The sequence below is a fragment of the Homarus americanus genome, unplaced genomic scaffold (assembly GCF_018991925.1).
Source record: "Homarus americanus isolate GMGI-L3 unplaced genomic scaffold, GMGI_Hamer_2.0 scaffold8150, whole genome shotgun sequence".
In the NCBI taxonomy this organism is placed as follows: Eukaryota; Metazoa; Arthropoda; class Malacostraca; order Decapoda; family Nephropidae; genus Homarus; species Homarus americanus.
The window spans coordinates 50,001-67,028 of NW_024720282.1; the positions used below are offsets into that span (position 1 = coordinate 50,001).

At 43.4% G+C, this 17,028-nt stretch overlaps 4 protein-coding genes across 6 annotated transcripts in view; 2 read left to right on the plus strand and 2 right to left on the minus strand.

The window, feature by feature from the left end:
• Nucleotides 1-11,882, minus strand: part of LOC121860479 (cuticle protein AM1239-like) — a 24,116-nt gene extending 12,234 nt beyond the window's left edge. Inside the window, exons 1-2 of the mRNA XM_042357635.1 lie at nt 11,859-11,882; nt 11,433-11,517 (exon numbers count right to left, since the gene is read on the minus strand). Of these exons, the coding sequence (XP_042213569.1) occupies nt 11,433-11,517; nt 11,859-11,867 (94 nt within the window). The 5' untranslated portion in view covers nt 11,868-11,882. The remainder of the gene's footprint in view (nt 1-11,432; nt 11,518-11,858) is intronic.
• Nucleotides 702-1,973, plus strand: LOC121860482 (cuticle protein AM1199-like). Its single transcript, XM_042357637.1, has 3 exons — nt 702-787; nt 910-1,151; nt 1,300-1,973. The coding sequence occupies exons 1-3, from the start codon at nt 779-781 to the stop codon at nt 1,496-1,498; spliced, it is 450 nt and encodes a 149-aa protein (XP_042213571.1). The 5' UTR covers nt 702-778; the 3' UTR covers nt 1,499-1,973.
• LOC121860483 (cuticle protein AM1199-like) lies at nt 3,804-7,706 on the plus strand. Of its 3 annotated transcripts, none has more exons than XM_042357639.1 (3): nt 3,804-3,876; nt 3,999-4,240; nt 4,405-5,078. In XM_042357639.1, the coding sequence occupies exons 1-3, from the start codon at nt 3,868-3,870 to the stop codon at nt 4,601-4,603; spliced, it is 450 nt and encodes a 149-aa protein (XP_042213573.1). In that variant the 5' UTR covers nt 3,804-3,867; the 3' UTR covers nt 4,604-5,078. The 3 variants fall into 3 exon arrangements, with proteins under 3 accessions (XP_042213573.1, XP_042213574.1, XP_042213572.1); XM_042357640.1 differs by lacking the exons at nt 3,999-4,240; nt 4,405-5,078 and adding exons at nt 6,826-7,067; nt 7,216-7,706 and having other exon boundaries at nt 3,852-3,876; XM_042357638.1 differs by lacking the exons at nt 3,804-3,876; nt 3,999-4,240; nt 4,405-5,078 and adding exons at nt 6,597-6,703; nt 6,826-7,067; nt 7,216-7,706.
• A 2,137-nt stretch (nt 11,883-14,019) lies between the features above and the next one.
• LOC121860480 (cuticle protein AM1199-like) lies at nt 14,020-15,612 on the minus strand. Its single transcript, XM_042357636.1, has 3 exons — nt 15,509-15,612; nt 14,908-15,146; nt 14,020-14,715 (listed from the first exon to the last, which is right to left on the minus strand). Exons 1-3 carry the CDS (start codon nt 15,515-15,517, stop codon nt 14,511-14,513), a joined length of 453 nt encoding a protein of 150 aa, XP_042213570.1. The 5' UTR covers nt 15,518-15,612; the 3' UTR covers nt 14,020-14,510.
• Nucleotides 15,613-17,028: the final 1,416 nt, after the last annotated feature.

Below are 17,028 nucleotides of genomic sequence, written 5' to 3' on the forward strand. Positions count from 1 at the left end.
GCCTGCCTGCCTGCCTGTCTGTCTGAACTACAGCCAAAACACCCTCGTCTGCACCGTCCTCTATTCAAGCCTGTACCTGAAACGTGAAAGAAAATTAAGGATTCATTATTAAGACTTTGTATAGAGAGTGGAATGAGTGAACCAGAGGGAGAAGAGAGAGCATGACATATACCATTGATGTCTCTTTCATATCAGAGGGTTGACTCGTAAATGTTAAGGCCTGAATCATCTCCAGGAAAATAGATATAAAAAATTAACCTGTAAGTAAGATATATATAGAAGTTTGTTACATTTAAACTCATAATACTTGCAATTAGATAGAAACACACGACCTAACAAAAAACTGCCGGGGCGACAGTCTCTCCCTGAGGAACTCCCGAGTTATGGCAACAGCTGCAGAAAGTGAGAATCATTTAGTTTTTATAATAAAAAAGTGAAACTAACCTAATCTAAGTGACTTGACTGGACATACACGCAGAAATGATGTCCTGATCAGAACAAAACGTCAACTCTCAATGCATCAGTTACAGCACATCAGCAGGTCGACCTCAGAGAAGATCTGGGTGATGGCCTCAATACAATCAGGGATGTGGTCCTCTTGTTACACAACTCTAAGACGACACGGCGTTGTGGCGACCACACAGCGGCTTTTACGACGCAACGAAACAGGGGAAACTAAACGATGCAGGTGGAGGAGGAGGAAGGGGAGGTAGCGAGCAGGTATATAGAGGACTAAACTCAGTCGAGCAGCACAGTCGATCCAAGACAGCCAAGCAGCATGTTCTCGGTAAGACCTCCCGGGACTGTCCTGGTCTGGGAACTCATCATGGATCTCAACTCTTGAATAACAAAGTATTATATTTCTGCAGCCAACAGCATTGATTATGATGATGGAAATTTTGCTTACAGAAGTTGGTCCTGTGTGTCTTACTGGCAGTAGTGGCTGCCAAGCCCCAGGAAGGATACGGGGCACCTCAGCAATCCTACACCTCTTCAGGTTCTGTAGTTCCCATCGTGAAGGACGAGCGTCAAGGACCTGATGCGGACGGCAACTACAACTTCGAGTTCGAGACTGGTGACGGCATCAGTCGTCAGGAGCAGGGCGCCCCCCATGGGGAAACTGGCGCCGTGGCAGCCCAGGGAGGATGGGCGTCAGTATAACATTGTTCACTTAAAGTTACATTGAAGTTGCACCTTGTCATAAGCAAACTGACATTCTCAAAATATATTTTTGTTCCTGTCAATTGTCTTCCTCCAGCCAGCTGAAGACAGCGTCTCTCATACCCACTTCTTCTTCAGGTTCAAATTCCCCGACGGTAGTCCCGGTGTCTTCAACTTCGTGGCCGACGCTGCAGGTTACAAGGTACAGTCTGACCTGCTGCCCACGCCCCATCCTCTCCCCGCCCACGCCATACAGCAGATCGAGTTCGCCCGTCAGCAAGAAGCCGCAGGACCCGGACCCCAGTACGGCGCTCCTCCCTCCCCAGGATACAACTGAACGATGAACCTCTCACCCACCAGCCTCACCCACCTACTGACCGGCCCAACCTCACACAATGACCCAAAAGAAAACTTCATTTTAGTCTTCAACGCCAGATGATTGTGGATTTGTGATACTTACAAAATGGAAGCCATAGACTTTAACTGAAGCTTGGCAAGATGAGCAGGTGTACTACACTTGTCTACAGCTGGAAGCACCAGTTGGGTTTTATGTTGTCTTTTGGTTAATAATCTCAGTCATATTTATGTGTCTATGACGGCCACCGCCAAGGCTCACTATGGCCGCGTGTGACATTCTTCAACTTGCTGGTCGACCACTACCACGGTTATGCTCAGTGGTCCGTGCCAGACTACCTGATACCTTAGATAACTAAGCCTCCGTCTCCACCCTTGACTATGTCTTTAACAGTGTGTATATTAGTTTAGTTTATCTCTGTGTGTTATAATGTTTATTAAACGAATTATCAATTACATTTAATATTTCTCTAATCTCCCTTACACTGCCCCTAAAGGAACATATTTATTACCTTTTACCTTCTCAAAATATACATTATACGGTGACCGTCAGACACTGATGTTGTCACAATCTCTATGGAATATACCAAATAGTTGCTGCTGCTGCTGCTGCGCTATGTGTACTCGGTAGAAACTCGAATACACGATATATCGGCGAACATCATCATCAGCCCAAAGGACACACTGATACACCTACACAGTCCTACACCAGCTACTGACGTCATTACTGACTATTTCTTGAAAGAAGAATGGCTAACTTATAGAGGAATTTTATGGGACTGTTTAAGTTATAGAGGTTTTCAAAGCTCTTTGAAGGACCAGTTTCCCGGCTATCGTCAAGAACATCCCTGCGTCCTTCAGGAGTTATCGGGTCCACACGCAGGACAGACCGCGGGCGTAGGAAGATCTTGATCACGTCGCCGCCCAAGATGTAATATTAACCGAAGAACTTGTTCCTGGGTTTAATTAAGAATTAAATTAACAACATAAAAACTAAATTTTTTCGGCTCGTCAACTTGCAACTGTGAGTAAACCACAAATCTTATTTATTACTTGTTTATTAAACATAAAGTTACTTTTGTTACTTGGTAGATTTATAAGTGAAAGTTTTGTCTTCATTCATTACTGAACAGTTCTTCTCCACTGTGTAAAGTGTTTAGTCATTCTTGAGGCAAAAGCTGATAATATCCCAAGACTTTACTCAAACATTCACTGTATCAAACTTTGTGGGAATTGTCTCCTGTTAATATATAATGAAAGGGGCTTCAGGCGGCGCCCCTCCTACTAGTTGATGGTGGCGCGAGTAGGGGAGGACCTGTACAGTGTACAGTCTCTCCTGAAGGTGAAGACTGAAGGTGTTAGAGCAGTAGAAGTGAACCTTTGATGTGAATAAATGAATGAATATTTTAACATAATCATTATTGTTAGATATTTATTGGATCACCTCTAAGAATTAAATAAAACATCACTAGAGAAGGATTAAATAATGTAGCACAATTAACTTTTGTATAATTTCGACTACTTTTTCAATTTCATTTCATCATCTTCTGAGGAAATACGAACACACGACCATCCTAAAAAAAACTGCCATGGTAGCAGTTTCTCTCTAGGGAACACCTGTGTTATGACGACAGTTGCAGAAAGTAATATTTATTTAGTTAAGATAACTAAAAAGAGAAAGTAACCTAACCTAACCTAACACTAACTGATCATTATTATGCCATGGGTATTATGAGGTCGTTATTACCTATAATTAAACTTGGTTGGCTAGAGATAAAGCATTACATTTCCAACACTAATTTTACACGTTGTAGCAACAAGTAATGTTATCTCATGAACAAGGGAACATTTTCTAGTTTATGTCTCAGTTTATGAAAGTTTTTAGTCTGTTGATTATATTGTGGTGGACGGTGTTTACTTGGAGTCTTTCTTTATTATTTTGATGCAATACGACAACAAAGACAAAGACAGACAGTAAGAGATTATGCTATGATCATAACCAAATACCAACCATCACTATATCAGTTACCATTGACCAGTTGAGATGGACCAGTTACCTTCGACCGGTTACCATCGACCAGTTGAGATGGATCAGTTACCATGGATTAGTAGGTCGAACTTACAGGTGTGGGTGATGGCCTCAATACCCTCAGGGATGTGGTCCTGGTGTGACACAAAGCTAAGACGACAATACGGTGATGTGGCGACCACACGACGGCTTTTACGACGCCAGAAAACAAAGAAGAAAAGGAAATGGTGCTGGAGGAGGAGGAGGAAGAGGAGGTAGGGAGCAGGTATATAGAGGACTAAACTCAGTCGAGCAGCACAGTCGGTCCAAGACAGCCAAGCAACATGTTCTCGGTAAGACCTCCCGGGACTGTCCTGGTCTGGGAACTCATCATGGATCTCAACTCTTGAATAACAAAGTATTATATTTCTGCAGCCAACAGCATTGATCATGATGATGGAAATTTTGCTTACAGAAGTTGGTCCTGTGTGTCTTACTGGCATTAGTGGCTGCCAAGCCCCAGGAAGGATACGGGGCACCTCAGCCATCCTACACCTCTTCAGGTCCCGTGGTCCCCATCGTGAAGGACGAGCGTCAAGGACCTGATGCGGACGGCAACTACAACTTCGATTTCGAGACTGGTGACGGCATCAGTCGTCAGGAGCAGGGCGCCCCCCATGGGGAGACTGGCGCCGTGGCAGCCCAAGGAGGATGGGCGTCAGTATTTTAGATTCCTGCTTTAACAATGTTCACTTAAAGTTACATTGAAGTTGCACCTTGTCATAAGCAAACTGACATTCTCAAAATATATTTTTGTTCCTGTCAATTGTCTTCCTCCAGCCAGCTGAAGACAGCGTCTCTCATACCCACTTCTTCTTCAGGTTCAAATTCCCCGACGGTAGTCCCGGTGTCTTCAACTTCGTGGCCGACGCTGCAGGTTACAAGGTACAGTCTGACCTGCTGCCCACGCCCCATCCTCTCCCCGCCCACGCCATACAGCAGATCGAGTTCGCCCGTCAGCAAGGAGCCGCAGGACCCCGACCCCAGTACGGGGCTCCTCCCACCCCAGGATACAACTGAACGATGAACCTCTCACCCACCAGCCTCACCCACCTACTGACCGGTCCAACCTCACACAGTGACACAAAAGAAAACTTCATTTTAGTCTTCAACGCCAGATGATTGTGGATTTGTGATACCTACAAAATGGAAGCCATAGACTTTAACTGAAGCTTGGCAAAATGAGCAGGTGTAGCTCACTTGTCTACAGCTGGAAGCACCAGTTGGGTTTCATGTTGTCTTTTGGTTAATAATCTCAGTCATATTTATGTGTCTATGACGGCCACCGCCAAGGCTCACTATGGCCGCGTGTGACATTCTTCAACTTGCTGGTCGACCACTACCACGGTTATGCTCAGTAGTCCGTGCCAGACTACCTGATACCTTAGATAACTAAGCCTCCGTCTCCACCCTTGACTATGTCTTTAACAGTGTGTATATTAGTTTATTTTATCTCTGTGTGTTATAATGTTTATTAAACGAATTATCAATTACATTTAATATTTCTCTAACCTCCCTTACACTGCCCCTTAAGGAACATATTTATTACCTTTTACCTTCTCAAAATATACATTATACGGTGACCGTCAGACACTGATGTTGTCACGATCTTTATGGAATATACCAAACAGTTGCTGCTGCTGCTGCTGCTGCTGCTGCTGCTGCGCTATGTGTACTCGGTAGAAACTCGAATACACGATATATCGGCGAACATCATCATCAGCCCAAAGGACACACTGATACACCTACACAGTCCTACACCAGCTACTGACGTCATTACTCACTATTTCTGGAAAGAAGAATGGCTGACTTATCGAGAACTTTTGTAGGATTATGGAAGCTATCGGAGTTTTCAAAGCTCTTTGAAGGACCAGTTTCCCGGCTATCGTCAAGAACATCTCTGCGTCCTTCAGGAGTTATCGGGTCCACACGCAGGACAGACCGAGGGCGTAGGAAGATCTTGATTACGTCGCTGCCCAAGATATATTATTAACCCAAGAACTTGTTCCTGGATCTAATTAAGAATTAAATTAACAACATAAAAACTAAATTTCTTCAGATCGTCAACTAACAACTGTAAGTAAACCACAAAACTTACTTATCACTTGTTTATTAAACATAAAGTAACTTTTGTTACTTGGTAGTTTTATAAGTGAAAGTTTTGTCTTCATTCATTACTGAACAGTTCTTCTCCACTGTGTAAAGTGTTTAGTCATTCTTGAGGCAAAAGCTGATAATATCCCAAGACTTTACTCAAACATTCACTGTATCAAACTTTGTGGGAATTGTCTCCTGTTGCAAAATCATTATCATTCATTGTTGCTAGATTTTCTCTGAATCGCTTCCAACAAATTACTGTATATGAAGACCACCAGCAAGAAGGACTAAATAATAACTTCAAATTTACTTCTGGGTGACTTATATAACTTTTTTTTTTTCGTTTAGCTTCTTAATATATCAAGTACAAACACACGACTATTGTAAACAAACTACCAGGGTGACAGTTTCTCTCTGGGGAACACCCGCGTTATGACGACTTCTGCAGAAAATTATAATTATGTGGTTATGTTAATTAAAACGACAAGGTAAGCTAGCATAAACCAATCCCACAGAACCAAATTTAACTTAACCTAATTTAACACAGCCAACCGAGCTTACAAAAATTTAATCTAAAATAAATAAATCAAGATTAACTCAATGCAACCAAATCTAACCTAACTTTATTTAGGTTAGCATAATCTACAGTGAACATGATTTTCATAAGTAAAATAAAGTCCTTATTACTTCTAATTAATCTTGGTTGGTTTATCATAAGTTACCGAAGATCAGTTACTAAGGACTAGTTACCGTGGACCAGTTATCATGGATCAGCAGGTCGACCTCAGAGAAGGTCTGGGTGATGGCCTCAATACAATCAGGGATGTGGTCCTCTTGTTTCACAACTCTAAGACGACACGGCGTTGTGGCGACCACACAGCGGCTTTTACGACGCAACGAAACAAGGGAAACTAAACGATGCAGGTGGAGGAGGAGGAAGGGGAGGTAGCGAGCAGGTATATAGAGGACTAAACTCAGTCGAGCAGCACAGTCGATCCAAGACAGCCAAGCAACATGTTCTCGGTAAGACCTCCCGGGACTGTCCTGGTCTGGGAACTCATCATGGATCTCAACTCTTGAATAACAAAGTATTATATTTCTGCAGCCAACAGCATTGATTATGATGATGGAAATTTTGCTTACAGAAGTTGGTCCTGTGTGTCTTAGTGGCAGTAGTGGCTGCCAAGCCCCAGGGAGGATACGAGGCACCTCAGCAATCCTACACCTCTTCAGGTCCCGTGGTCCCCATCGTGAAGGACGAGCGTCAAGGACCTGATGCGGACGGCAACTACAACTTCGATTTCGAGACTGGTGACGGCATCAGTCGTCAGGAGCAGGGCGCCCCCCATGGGGAGACTGGCGCCGTGGCAGCCCAGGGAGGATGGGCGTCAGTATAACATTGTTCACTTAAAGTTACATTGAAGTTGCACCTTGTCATAAGCAAACTGACATTCTCAAAATATATTTTTGTTCCTGTCAATTGTCTTCCTCCAGCCAGCTGAATACAGCGTCTCTCATACCCACTTCTTCTTCAGGTTCAAATTCCCCGACGGTAGTCCCGGTATCTTCAACTTCGTGGCCGACGCTGCAGGTTACAAGGTACAGTCTGACCTGCTGCCCACGCCCCATCCTCTCCCCGCCCACGCCATACAGCAGATCGAGTTCGCCCGTCAGCAAGAAGCCGCAGGACCCGGACCCCAGTACGGCTCTCCTCCCACCCCAGGATACAACTGAACGATGAACCTCTCACCCACCAGCCTCACCCACCTACTGACCGGTCCAACCTCACACAATGACCCAAAAGAAAACTTCATTTTAGTCTTCAACGCCAGATGATTGTGGATTTGTGATACTTACAAAATGGAAGCCATAGACTTTAACTGAAGCTTGGCAAGATGAGCAGGTGTACCTCATTTGTCTACAGTTGGACGCTCCACTTGTTTCGACTTCATCTTGTGTAATATTCGTTTATCTCTTTATTCTTGTTTGCTCGCTTAGAGAAGTTTATTAAACGTAACTTCTTATACTCAGTCGTTTTTCTAACTCACCTAATTACAAGTATCCACAACCCTCTTTATTTTACAAGACTCTCTCCTAGCAACACACAGTCGACGTCTAAACTAAAACACTGACACGACTTTTTAAGAATATATTACAGATATTTCTTGTGTTGTGTGTCGCTATGGCGTGAGTAGTGAGGAGATGGTTGAGGGAGGAACGTGTAAAGCCATGACCTACCTCAGTTATTACTACTGTATTGCAGCCGTACCTCTTTTCGCTGTCCCTGCTCCTGTTCCTCCTCCTCTTCCTCCTATTGCTCCTTTTAGCGCCCTTCTTCTTCCTCACCTATACTCTTCCTCCTCCTCCTCCTCCTGTTCCATGAAGGGAGGGGCCCCATTCTTTGCGGTAAGTAACGGGGAGAGGCGAAGCTGACCCCTGAGAGGTCAACCACGAGAGAAAAGAAAAGGGACTTGATCTTTTCATTCAAGAAGAAATGTTACTTACTCAAGATCCCACCAATCGAGGTTAGGTTAGGTTTAGTTTAGATTAGATTTAGTTTAGTTTAGTTTGGGTTAGGTTTAGTTTGCTTAGGTTAGGTTAGGTAAACTTAATTTAGTTTAGTTTGGGTTAGGTTAGGTTAGATTAGGTTAGGTTAGGTTAGGTTAGGTAAACTTACTTAATTTGTAGTTTAGTTTGGGTTAGTTTAGTTTGCTTAGGTTAGGTTAGGTAAACTGTTAGTTTAGTTTGGGTTAGGTTAGGTTAGATTAGGTTAGGTTAGGTTAGGGTTAGGTTAGGTTTAGTTTAGATTAGATTTAGTTTAGTTTAGTTTGGGTTAGGTTTAGTTTGCTTAGGTTAGGTTAGGTAAACTTAATTTAGTTTAGTTTGGGTTAGGTTTAGTTAAAGTAAATCAAGCATACGCAACATAACACAAAGCAGACGAAAGAAAATGGGAAACATATAACACTCCATTTTCTGTCAAGTACCAAAGAAAACGAGATGAAGGCACAGTGAACAGCGAAATTGGGAGGAGGAGGAGGAGGAGGAGGAGGAAGAGGAAGAGGAGGAAGGAATGAAACAGTGGAGATGGAAGGTGATACAAAGGAGGAGAAAGGTGAACAAAGAGGAAGAATGTTATAATAGTCAAGGAGAAGAGAGTGGATGAGTGAGGGCGTGTAATGTGGGGAGAGACACAACAAAGAAGTGTGTGATAAAGGGGGTGGGAGGGAGAGGACGATGATAATTTTCTGATAATTTAAAGGTAACAACAACAACAACAACAACAACAACAACAACAACAACAACAACAACTAATAATAATAATAATAATAATAATAATAATAATAATAATAATAAAGTTTTCTTATATGTTTAAAGATACTCAACACAGGTAAATATTACGAACGACAAATGGAAATCCAGATCTGACTCACTGGTAAAACGAAACTAACTGACTATTTGACCTGGACTCAGACACGCAACCTAACCTAACCTAACCTAACGTATACCTAACCTATACCTAACCTAGCCTAACCCTCAGTCCAGCTGTAATAATAACCAGTACTGATGGCTCTCATTAGTGTTAGGCCCCAGTACCCCAGTATTAACAGGTGTCCGTCAGTGAGTGATTAACACAACAGTTCATTTTCACTATTTTATTTTTGTTCTTTTGTGATAATTATTCAATTTCTTAATTCTTACATTTTGGTCCAAATTCTCTCTCTTATTGTTATTTTGTTTTATTTTGTTGTAAAATGACAGGAGTTACACAATGTGTGTGTGTGTGTGTGTGTGTGTGTGTGTGAAATAATAATAATAATAATAATAATAATTAACGGTTTATTGAAAGAGCATGGCAGCCGGAAGGCTGAAAATATAGTTATATAATTGGGGAATGGGTCACTTGATTGACAAATAATATACAAGTAACATAAGTGATACAAATATGATATATAATAACTAGGTGGGGAGAAGGTCACACTACAGGGCATTTCAACATAGTGACAGTGCAAAAAGGTAAGATTGACTTGGAGTGAATACACTGGTTGATTATAAGTTATTGATAACTTTACAATGGTTGGGACTGGGCTGTTCTATTAGAGATCAGTAAATGCTCGTATGGGCTGGATGCGGTTTTGGTGTCAAACAGAAATTCTCGGACGAGGGATCTCGGGTGGTAGTAGGAGCCGGTGTCGAGGATGGTGCAGAAGTTTCTCACCAAATTTGCAGACTGTGTGTGTGTGTGTGTACAACCATTTTCTTCCCCTTCACAGTTATAGGTATTGTCTTTTATCATGACATTGTATGAAAATTTATATACAATTTTCTGTGTCCTACAATACCTGTAACTTCTTCTTGATTTACTTATATGAAACTCCTTAACTAATTTGCATCAAGTGCCTTTTTATAGAGATGTATAGTTAATTTCCGTTTCTTATATATTAGAATGTTTGGTTTATTAATACGTAAATAATTTTGGTCAGAAACTGGCCTTGTTTACGTCACAGCAGAGTCGAGTTGACAAGGTAACATCAGCATCTGATTCCATTGATAGGCAATTGAACCCTTTAATATCAAACCATCTTCATAAACTTCAGGTATTATCCAAGATCTTTTCAGTGTGGATTATATTAATATAGGTTGATGTGTACGGCTGGTCAGGTACTTCAGGAAATATGGGTTTAGACCACAATAAAGATAGGAAACAGGACATTTGCGGTTCATCGTTTAATCACATATCTACAAAATCAACAAATATTAATAAATACGTAGACAAGATCCATCGTATAACACTAGAGTGATGAGAGTGAGAAGGTCAACAGGAGGTGAGAAAGTATTCAGGCAGCCCAACTACAGTCATAGGGAGGAGGGAGAGGTCAACCTGGCCTCTGTAGTACTCTCCAAGTGGGGAATATAATCAAGACCTACAAGAAGACTACAGCTGTACATCCCTACAGTGGAAGGTTGACACAGTGTGGACCAGAAGGTGACCAGAATATTCGGCGAAGTTGCCTCAAGGTTTTTCTGGAAGTCTTGTTGAGAAAATAAGAATCCATCCCTTGGTCTCCCTCACTGCTGATGGTCACTACTGAGGGAGTCGTGACCACCAGGTAACGGAGACTGGAAGGGACTTATTAACTTGGGCGACTCAGTGTTGAAGGGACAGGATAGTGGGTATAGAGGCACTGGGGGTCCTCAGGTGTTTAGTTGTACCGTGGGGGAGGACCACCGTACTGGGGTCCGGGGCCGGAGGAAGGGCTTGGGTTAAGACGGGCGAATTCGATCTGGGCGATGGCGTGGGCGGGGAGAGGATGGGGCGTGGGCAGCAGGTCAGACTGTACCTGGTAACCACCTGCAGCGTCGGCCACGAAGTTGAAGACTCCTGGGGTGCCGTCAGGGAAGGTGAATCTGAAAGGGAAAATAATTATCAAATCTTTGCCGACGGACCACTGAAGGCCACACCACCACCAGCCTTCAAACACCTTCTCCTACACTGTTATATAGCAGACACCTGTGGAAGTTACTTCACGTCTCTTATTAAAGCTCAAGATACAACTCTGACCAACATTACTTAGGGACGTGTACACCATAGATACTCACGACCATCCTCCCTGAGACGCCACGGCGCCAGTCTCCCCCTGGGGGGCGCCCTGCTCATGACGACTGATGCCGTCACCAGTCTCGAACTCGAAGTTGTAGTTGCCGAACTCATCAGGTCCCTGACGCTCGTCCCTCAGGATGGGGACTACAGGACCTGAGGTGTAGGATGGCTGAGGTGCCCCGTATCCTCCCTGGGGCTTGGCAGCCGCTACTGCCAGTAAGGCACACAGGACCAACTTCTGTAAGAACATATACAACTTCAAAATCATAAGAGAAGTAAAAATATATAATTATAGGATTATTGATGTTGTAGGAATATATATATTAGGCATCACCTTTAGTCGTGTGTGATGAAGTCACTGAGCGAACCTCCAGGTGACACTCACCTTGCCTCCCCTCCTTAACTCATAAACTAAACCCGTCCTGTAATACAGTGTCAACACAAGGAAGAATCACCGCTAGATGGCCCTCTCTACCACACGAGTGGCAGCTATAGATGTTAGGTGGTTGTGCATCAGAATAAATATGTGTTATTCATCATTCCCCAGACCATAACAGGACAGTCCCGGGCAGGTCTTACCGAGAACATGTTGCTTTGGCTGTCTTGGATCGACTGTGCTGGTCGACGGAGCTGTGGGCCTTTATATACCTGCTCGCTCTTTCTCTCTACCTGCCTCCACCTGCCTTGAATACTTTGGTTTACCTCTTTGTTCTTCACCTCTCAAAGGCCGCCGTGTGGTCTCCTCAACACCGTGTTGCAACAGGACCACATCCCTGAGTGTATTAAGTCCATCAGCCAGACCATTTCTTGGTGGCATACTCGTGATTAGCAGCCATTGTGGTGTGTATTCTTGGGTGTAGAGGATTATGTTTGACTTACTGAACATTTATGAGTAATACTTAATGAAGCATAGATGTACTCTCTCTCTCTCTCTCTCTCTCTCTCTCTCTCTCTCTCTCTCTGTATATATATATATATGTATATATATATATATATATATATATATATATATATATATATATATATATATATATATATATATATATATATATATATATATATATATATATATATATATATATATATATATTACTGTCTTACTAAATTATCAGATTATTAATAAAAGAGGACTAATGCCAATAATGGTCCAGTAGAACAGGTACTATAATTATCCTCCCATAATACTTGAGTCGGGGACCGTTTTAGGTCCATTCTGTCTGTCTGTCTCTCTGTCCGTTTATCCCAAAATAATTCCAGAACAGATTTGCAGATTTCAGCAAACTTTGGAAGGATTGATAAATATGTGACAAGGTTTACAAATTAAACATTTTGTGCAAATTACACTAAACCTGACCAGTTGTTGCCACGGTAACCGTTGCACAATGATAAAACAGGTTTTTTAGGTGTTTAAAGAAAACGACGACAAAAGACAATCTTCAGCCATAACTGAAATAATTTGCAGTATCACTAATTTGTTATTATCTTTGCCATAGTAGCGGTTCGTGGACATGGTTTGTATGCGTCTGGAGTATGTTTTGGTATTGATATTAGAATACAGTGAACACCTGCGCTAAGGTGACAGGTGAAGACTCAGTTCTGTACCTTCACTGCTGGTAATGAGTGTTGGGTCCTTAATATACGCGTACTGTATATAATAATAATAATAATAATAGATAACGGTTTATTGAAAAAGTTCTGCAGCCCGAAGGCCGAAAATATACATTGGATAGAAATAACTTATTACATACAAAGACATGGGGTGGGTGGGTTGTTTGAAAAAGCTTTCATTACTGAAAGAAGAAGGAACATGAATTGAACATACAAATTATTATAGTTTACAGTTGATTGCCCGGGCTGGTCTTTTGCCCTACTGTGTGAGGTCCCTTGGGCCTCGTGGTGCAGTAATTCATCCGTAGATGTTGACATGGAGGACTTCATGTGGTCATGGAGACGCCGTGTGGTGCGGTGTTTACGTGGTGTATTAACTCGTCCATAGGTGTTGACAAGAAGGACCTCACGTGGTCAAGGAGACACCGAGTGGTGTGGGGTGGTGTCACAGTACCTCACTCTCTGCTATGTGGTGTTGTGTTAGCTTATGGCCAGGTGTAAAGCCGACCCACGTTTGTTCCCAGGGTGGACTGATTAACACTGCTTGGTCAGAAGATGGTGGTCGGTTCCCAGGGGTACTGATCTCTGGGTGTGGACTTCACTGGTGGGTCACAGCTCTGGCTGGCACTACTTAGTGCTGAATTCACTGGCTTAAACACTGTTCATCACTGATCCCACTTTTTTCCGAAACGAAATCGTCACTTTTGGCGGGATTATGTTGATATCCCGGTGGTGAGGATGGGTCGAGGAGAGGGACTTGAGGAATGGCCCAACATTCGCCGAGGCCGCAACTGCCGGAGTGGGCGCCTGATAGGTCTTGACCTTCTGGTGGTCAAGGATGTAGTGTGTGCATGTGTGTGTGTGTGTGTGTGTGTGTGTGTGTGTGTGTGTGTGTGTGTGTGTGTGTGTGTGTGTGTGTGTGTAGTGTGCGTTTGTGTGTGTGTGTGTGGTCAGCAGTTTTGTTCCTCTACTAAGTTGTAGGGAATTAAACCTTTTAGCCATCTTCATAAACTTCAGGTATTATCCGAGAACTTTCCAGTGTGGATTATATTAATATAGGTTGATGTGTACGGCTGGTCAGGTACTTCAGGAAATATGGTTTTAGATCACAATAAAGATAGGAAACAGGACATTTGCGGTTCATCGTTTAATCACATATCTACAAAATCAACAAATATTAATAAATACGTAGACAAGATCCATCGTATAACACTAGAGTGATGAGAGTGAGAAGGTCAACAGGAGGTGAGAAAGTATTCAGGCAGCCCAACTACAGTCATAGGGAGGAGGGAGAGGTCAACCTGGCCTCTGTAGTACTCTCCAAGTGGGGAATATAATCAAGACCTACAAGAAGACTACAGCTGTACATCCCTACAGTGGAAGGTTGACACAGTGTGGACCAGAAGGTGACCAGAATATTCGGCGAAGTTGCCTCAAGGTTTTTCTGGAAGTCTTGTTGAGAAAATAAGAATCCATCCCTTGGTCTCCCTCACTGCTGATGGTCACTACTGAGGGAGTCGTGACCACCAGGTAACGGAGACTGGAAGGGACTTATTAACTTGGGCGACTCAGTGTTGAAGGGACAGGATAGTGGGTATAGAGGCACTGGGGGTCCTCAGGTGTTTAGTTGTACCGTGGGGGAGGACCACCGTACTGGGGTCCGGGGCCGGAGGAAGGGCTTGGGTTAAGACGGGCGAATTCGATCTGGGCGATGGCGTGGGCGGGGAGAGGATGGGGCGTGGGCAGCAGGTCAGACTGTACCTGGTAACCACCTGCAGCGTCGGCCACGAAGTTGAAGACTCCTGGGGTGCCGTCAGGGAAGGTGAATCTGAAAGGGAAAATAATTATCAAATCTTTGCCGACGGACCACTGAAGGCCACACCACCACCAGCCTTCAAACACCTTCTCCTACACTGTTATATAGCAGACACCTGTGGAAGTTACTTCACGTCTCTTATTAAAGCTCAAGATACAACTCTGACCAACATTACTTAGGGACGTGTACACCATAGATACTCACGACCATCCTCCCTGAGACGCCACGGCGCCAGTCTCCCCCTGGGGGGCGCCCTGCTCATGGCGACTGATGCCGTCACCAGTCTCGAACTCGAAGTTGTAGTTGCCGAACTCATCAGGTCCCTGACGCTCGTCCTTCAGGATGGGGACTACAGGACCTGAGGTGTAGGATGGCTGAGGTGCCCCGTATCCTCCCTGGGGCTTGGCAGCCACTACTGCCAGTAAGGCACACAGGACCAACTTCTGTAAGAACATATACAACTTCAAAATCATAAGAGAAGTAAGAATATATAATTATAGGATTATTGATGTTGTAGGAATATATATATTAGGCATCACCTTTAGTCGTGTGTGATGAAGTCACTGAGTGAAGCTCCAGGTGACACTCACCTTACCTCCCCTCCTTAACTCATAAACTAAACCCGTCCTGTAATACAGTGTCAACACAAGGAAGAATCACCGCTAGATGTCCCTCTCTACCACACGAGTGGCAGCTATAGATGTTAGGTGGTTGTGCAGTAGTATCAATAACTAACTCATCAGAATAAAGGTGTGTCATTCATCATTCCCCAGACCATAACAGGACAGTCCCGGGCAGGTCTTACCGAGAACATGTTGCTTTGGCTGTCTTGGATCGACTGTGCTGGTCGACGGAGCTGTGGGCCTTTATATACCTGCTCGCTCTTTCTCTCTACCTGCCTCCACCTGCCTTGAATACTTTGGTTTACCTCTTTGTTCTTTACCTCTCAAAGGCCGCCGTGTGGTCTCCTCAACACCGTGTTGCAACAGGACCACATCCCTGAGTGTATTAAGTCCATCAGCCAGACCATTTCTTGGTGGCATACTCGTGATTAGCAGCCATTGTGGTGTGTATTCTTGGGTGTAGAGGATTATGTTTGACTTACTGAACATTTATGAGTAATACTTAACAGCTAGATGTCTCTATCACTGTCTTACTAAATTATCAGATTATTAATAAAAGAGGACTAATGCCACTAATGGTCCAGTAGAACAGGTACTATAATTATCCTCCCATAATACCTGAGTCGGGGACCGTTTTAGGTCCATTCTGTCTGTCTGTCTCTCTGTCCGTTTATCCCAAAATAATTCCAGAACAGATTTGCAGATTTCAGCAAACTTTGGAAGGATTGATAAATATGTGACAAGGTTTACAAATTAAACATTTTGTGCAAATTACACTAAACCTGACCAGTTGTTGCCACGGTAACCGTTGCACAATGATAAAACAGGTTTTTTAGGTGTTTAAAGAAAACGACGACAAAAGACAATCTTCAGCCATAACTGAAATAATTTGCAGTATCACTAATTTGTTATTATCTTTGCCATAGTAGCCGTTCGTGGACATGGTTTGTATGCGTCTGGAGTATGTTTTGGTATTGATATTAGAATACAGTGAACACCTGCGCTAAGGTGACAGGTGAAGACTCAGTTCTGTACCTTCACTGCTGGTAATGAGTGTTGGGTCCTTAATATACGCGTACTGTATATAATAATAATAGATAACGGTTTATTGAAAAAGTTCTGCAGCCCGAAGGCCGAAAATATACATTGGATAGAAATAACTTATTACATACAAAGACATGGGGTGGGTGGGTTGTTTGAAAAAGCTTTCATTACTGAAAGAAGAAGGAACATGAATTGAACATACAAATTATTATAGTTTACAGTTGATTGCCCGGGCTGGTCTTTTGCCCTACTGTGTGAGGTCCCTTGGGCCTCGTGGTGCAGTAATTCATCCGTAGATGTTGACATGGAGGACTTCATGTGGTCATGGAGACGCCGTGTGGTGCGGTGTTTACGTGGTGTATTAACTCGTCCATAGGTGTTGACAAGAAGGACCTCACGTGGTCAAGGAGACACCGAGTGGTGTGGGGTGGTGTCACAGTACCTCACTCTCTGCTATGTGGTGTTGTGTTAGCTTATGGCCAGGTGTAAAGCCGACCCACGTTTGTTCCCAGGGTGGACTGATTAACACTGCTTGGTCAGAAGATGGTGGTCGGTTCCCAGGGGTACTGATCTCTGGGTGTGGACTTCACTGGTGGGTCACAGCTCTGGCTGGCACTACTTAGTGCTGAATTCACTGGCTTAAACACTGTTCATCACT

Bases quoted from the DNA above. Each gene is read 5' to 3' on its own strand.
- LOC121860483 (XM_042357639.1), top strand. The intron at 4,241-4,404 runs GTCAGTATTTTA...CTTCTTCTTCAG, and splicing joins GCAGCCCAAGGAGGATGGGC to GTTCAAATTCCCCGACGGTA.
- LOC121860480 (XM_042357636.1), bottom strand. The intron at 14,716-14,907 runs GTGAGTATCTAT...TTTCCCTTTCAG, and splicing joins GCGTCTCAGGGAGGATGGTC to ATTCACCTTCCCTGACGGCA.
- LOC121860482 (XM_042357637.1), top strand. The intron at 1,152-1,299 runs GTCAGTATAACA...CTTCTTCTTCAG, and splicing joins GCAGCCCAGGGAGGATGGGC to GTTCAAATTCCCCGACGGTA.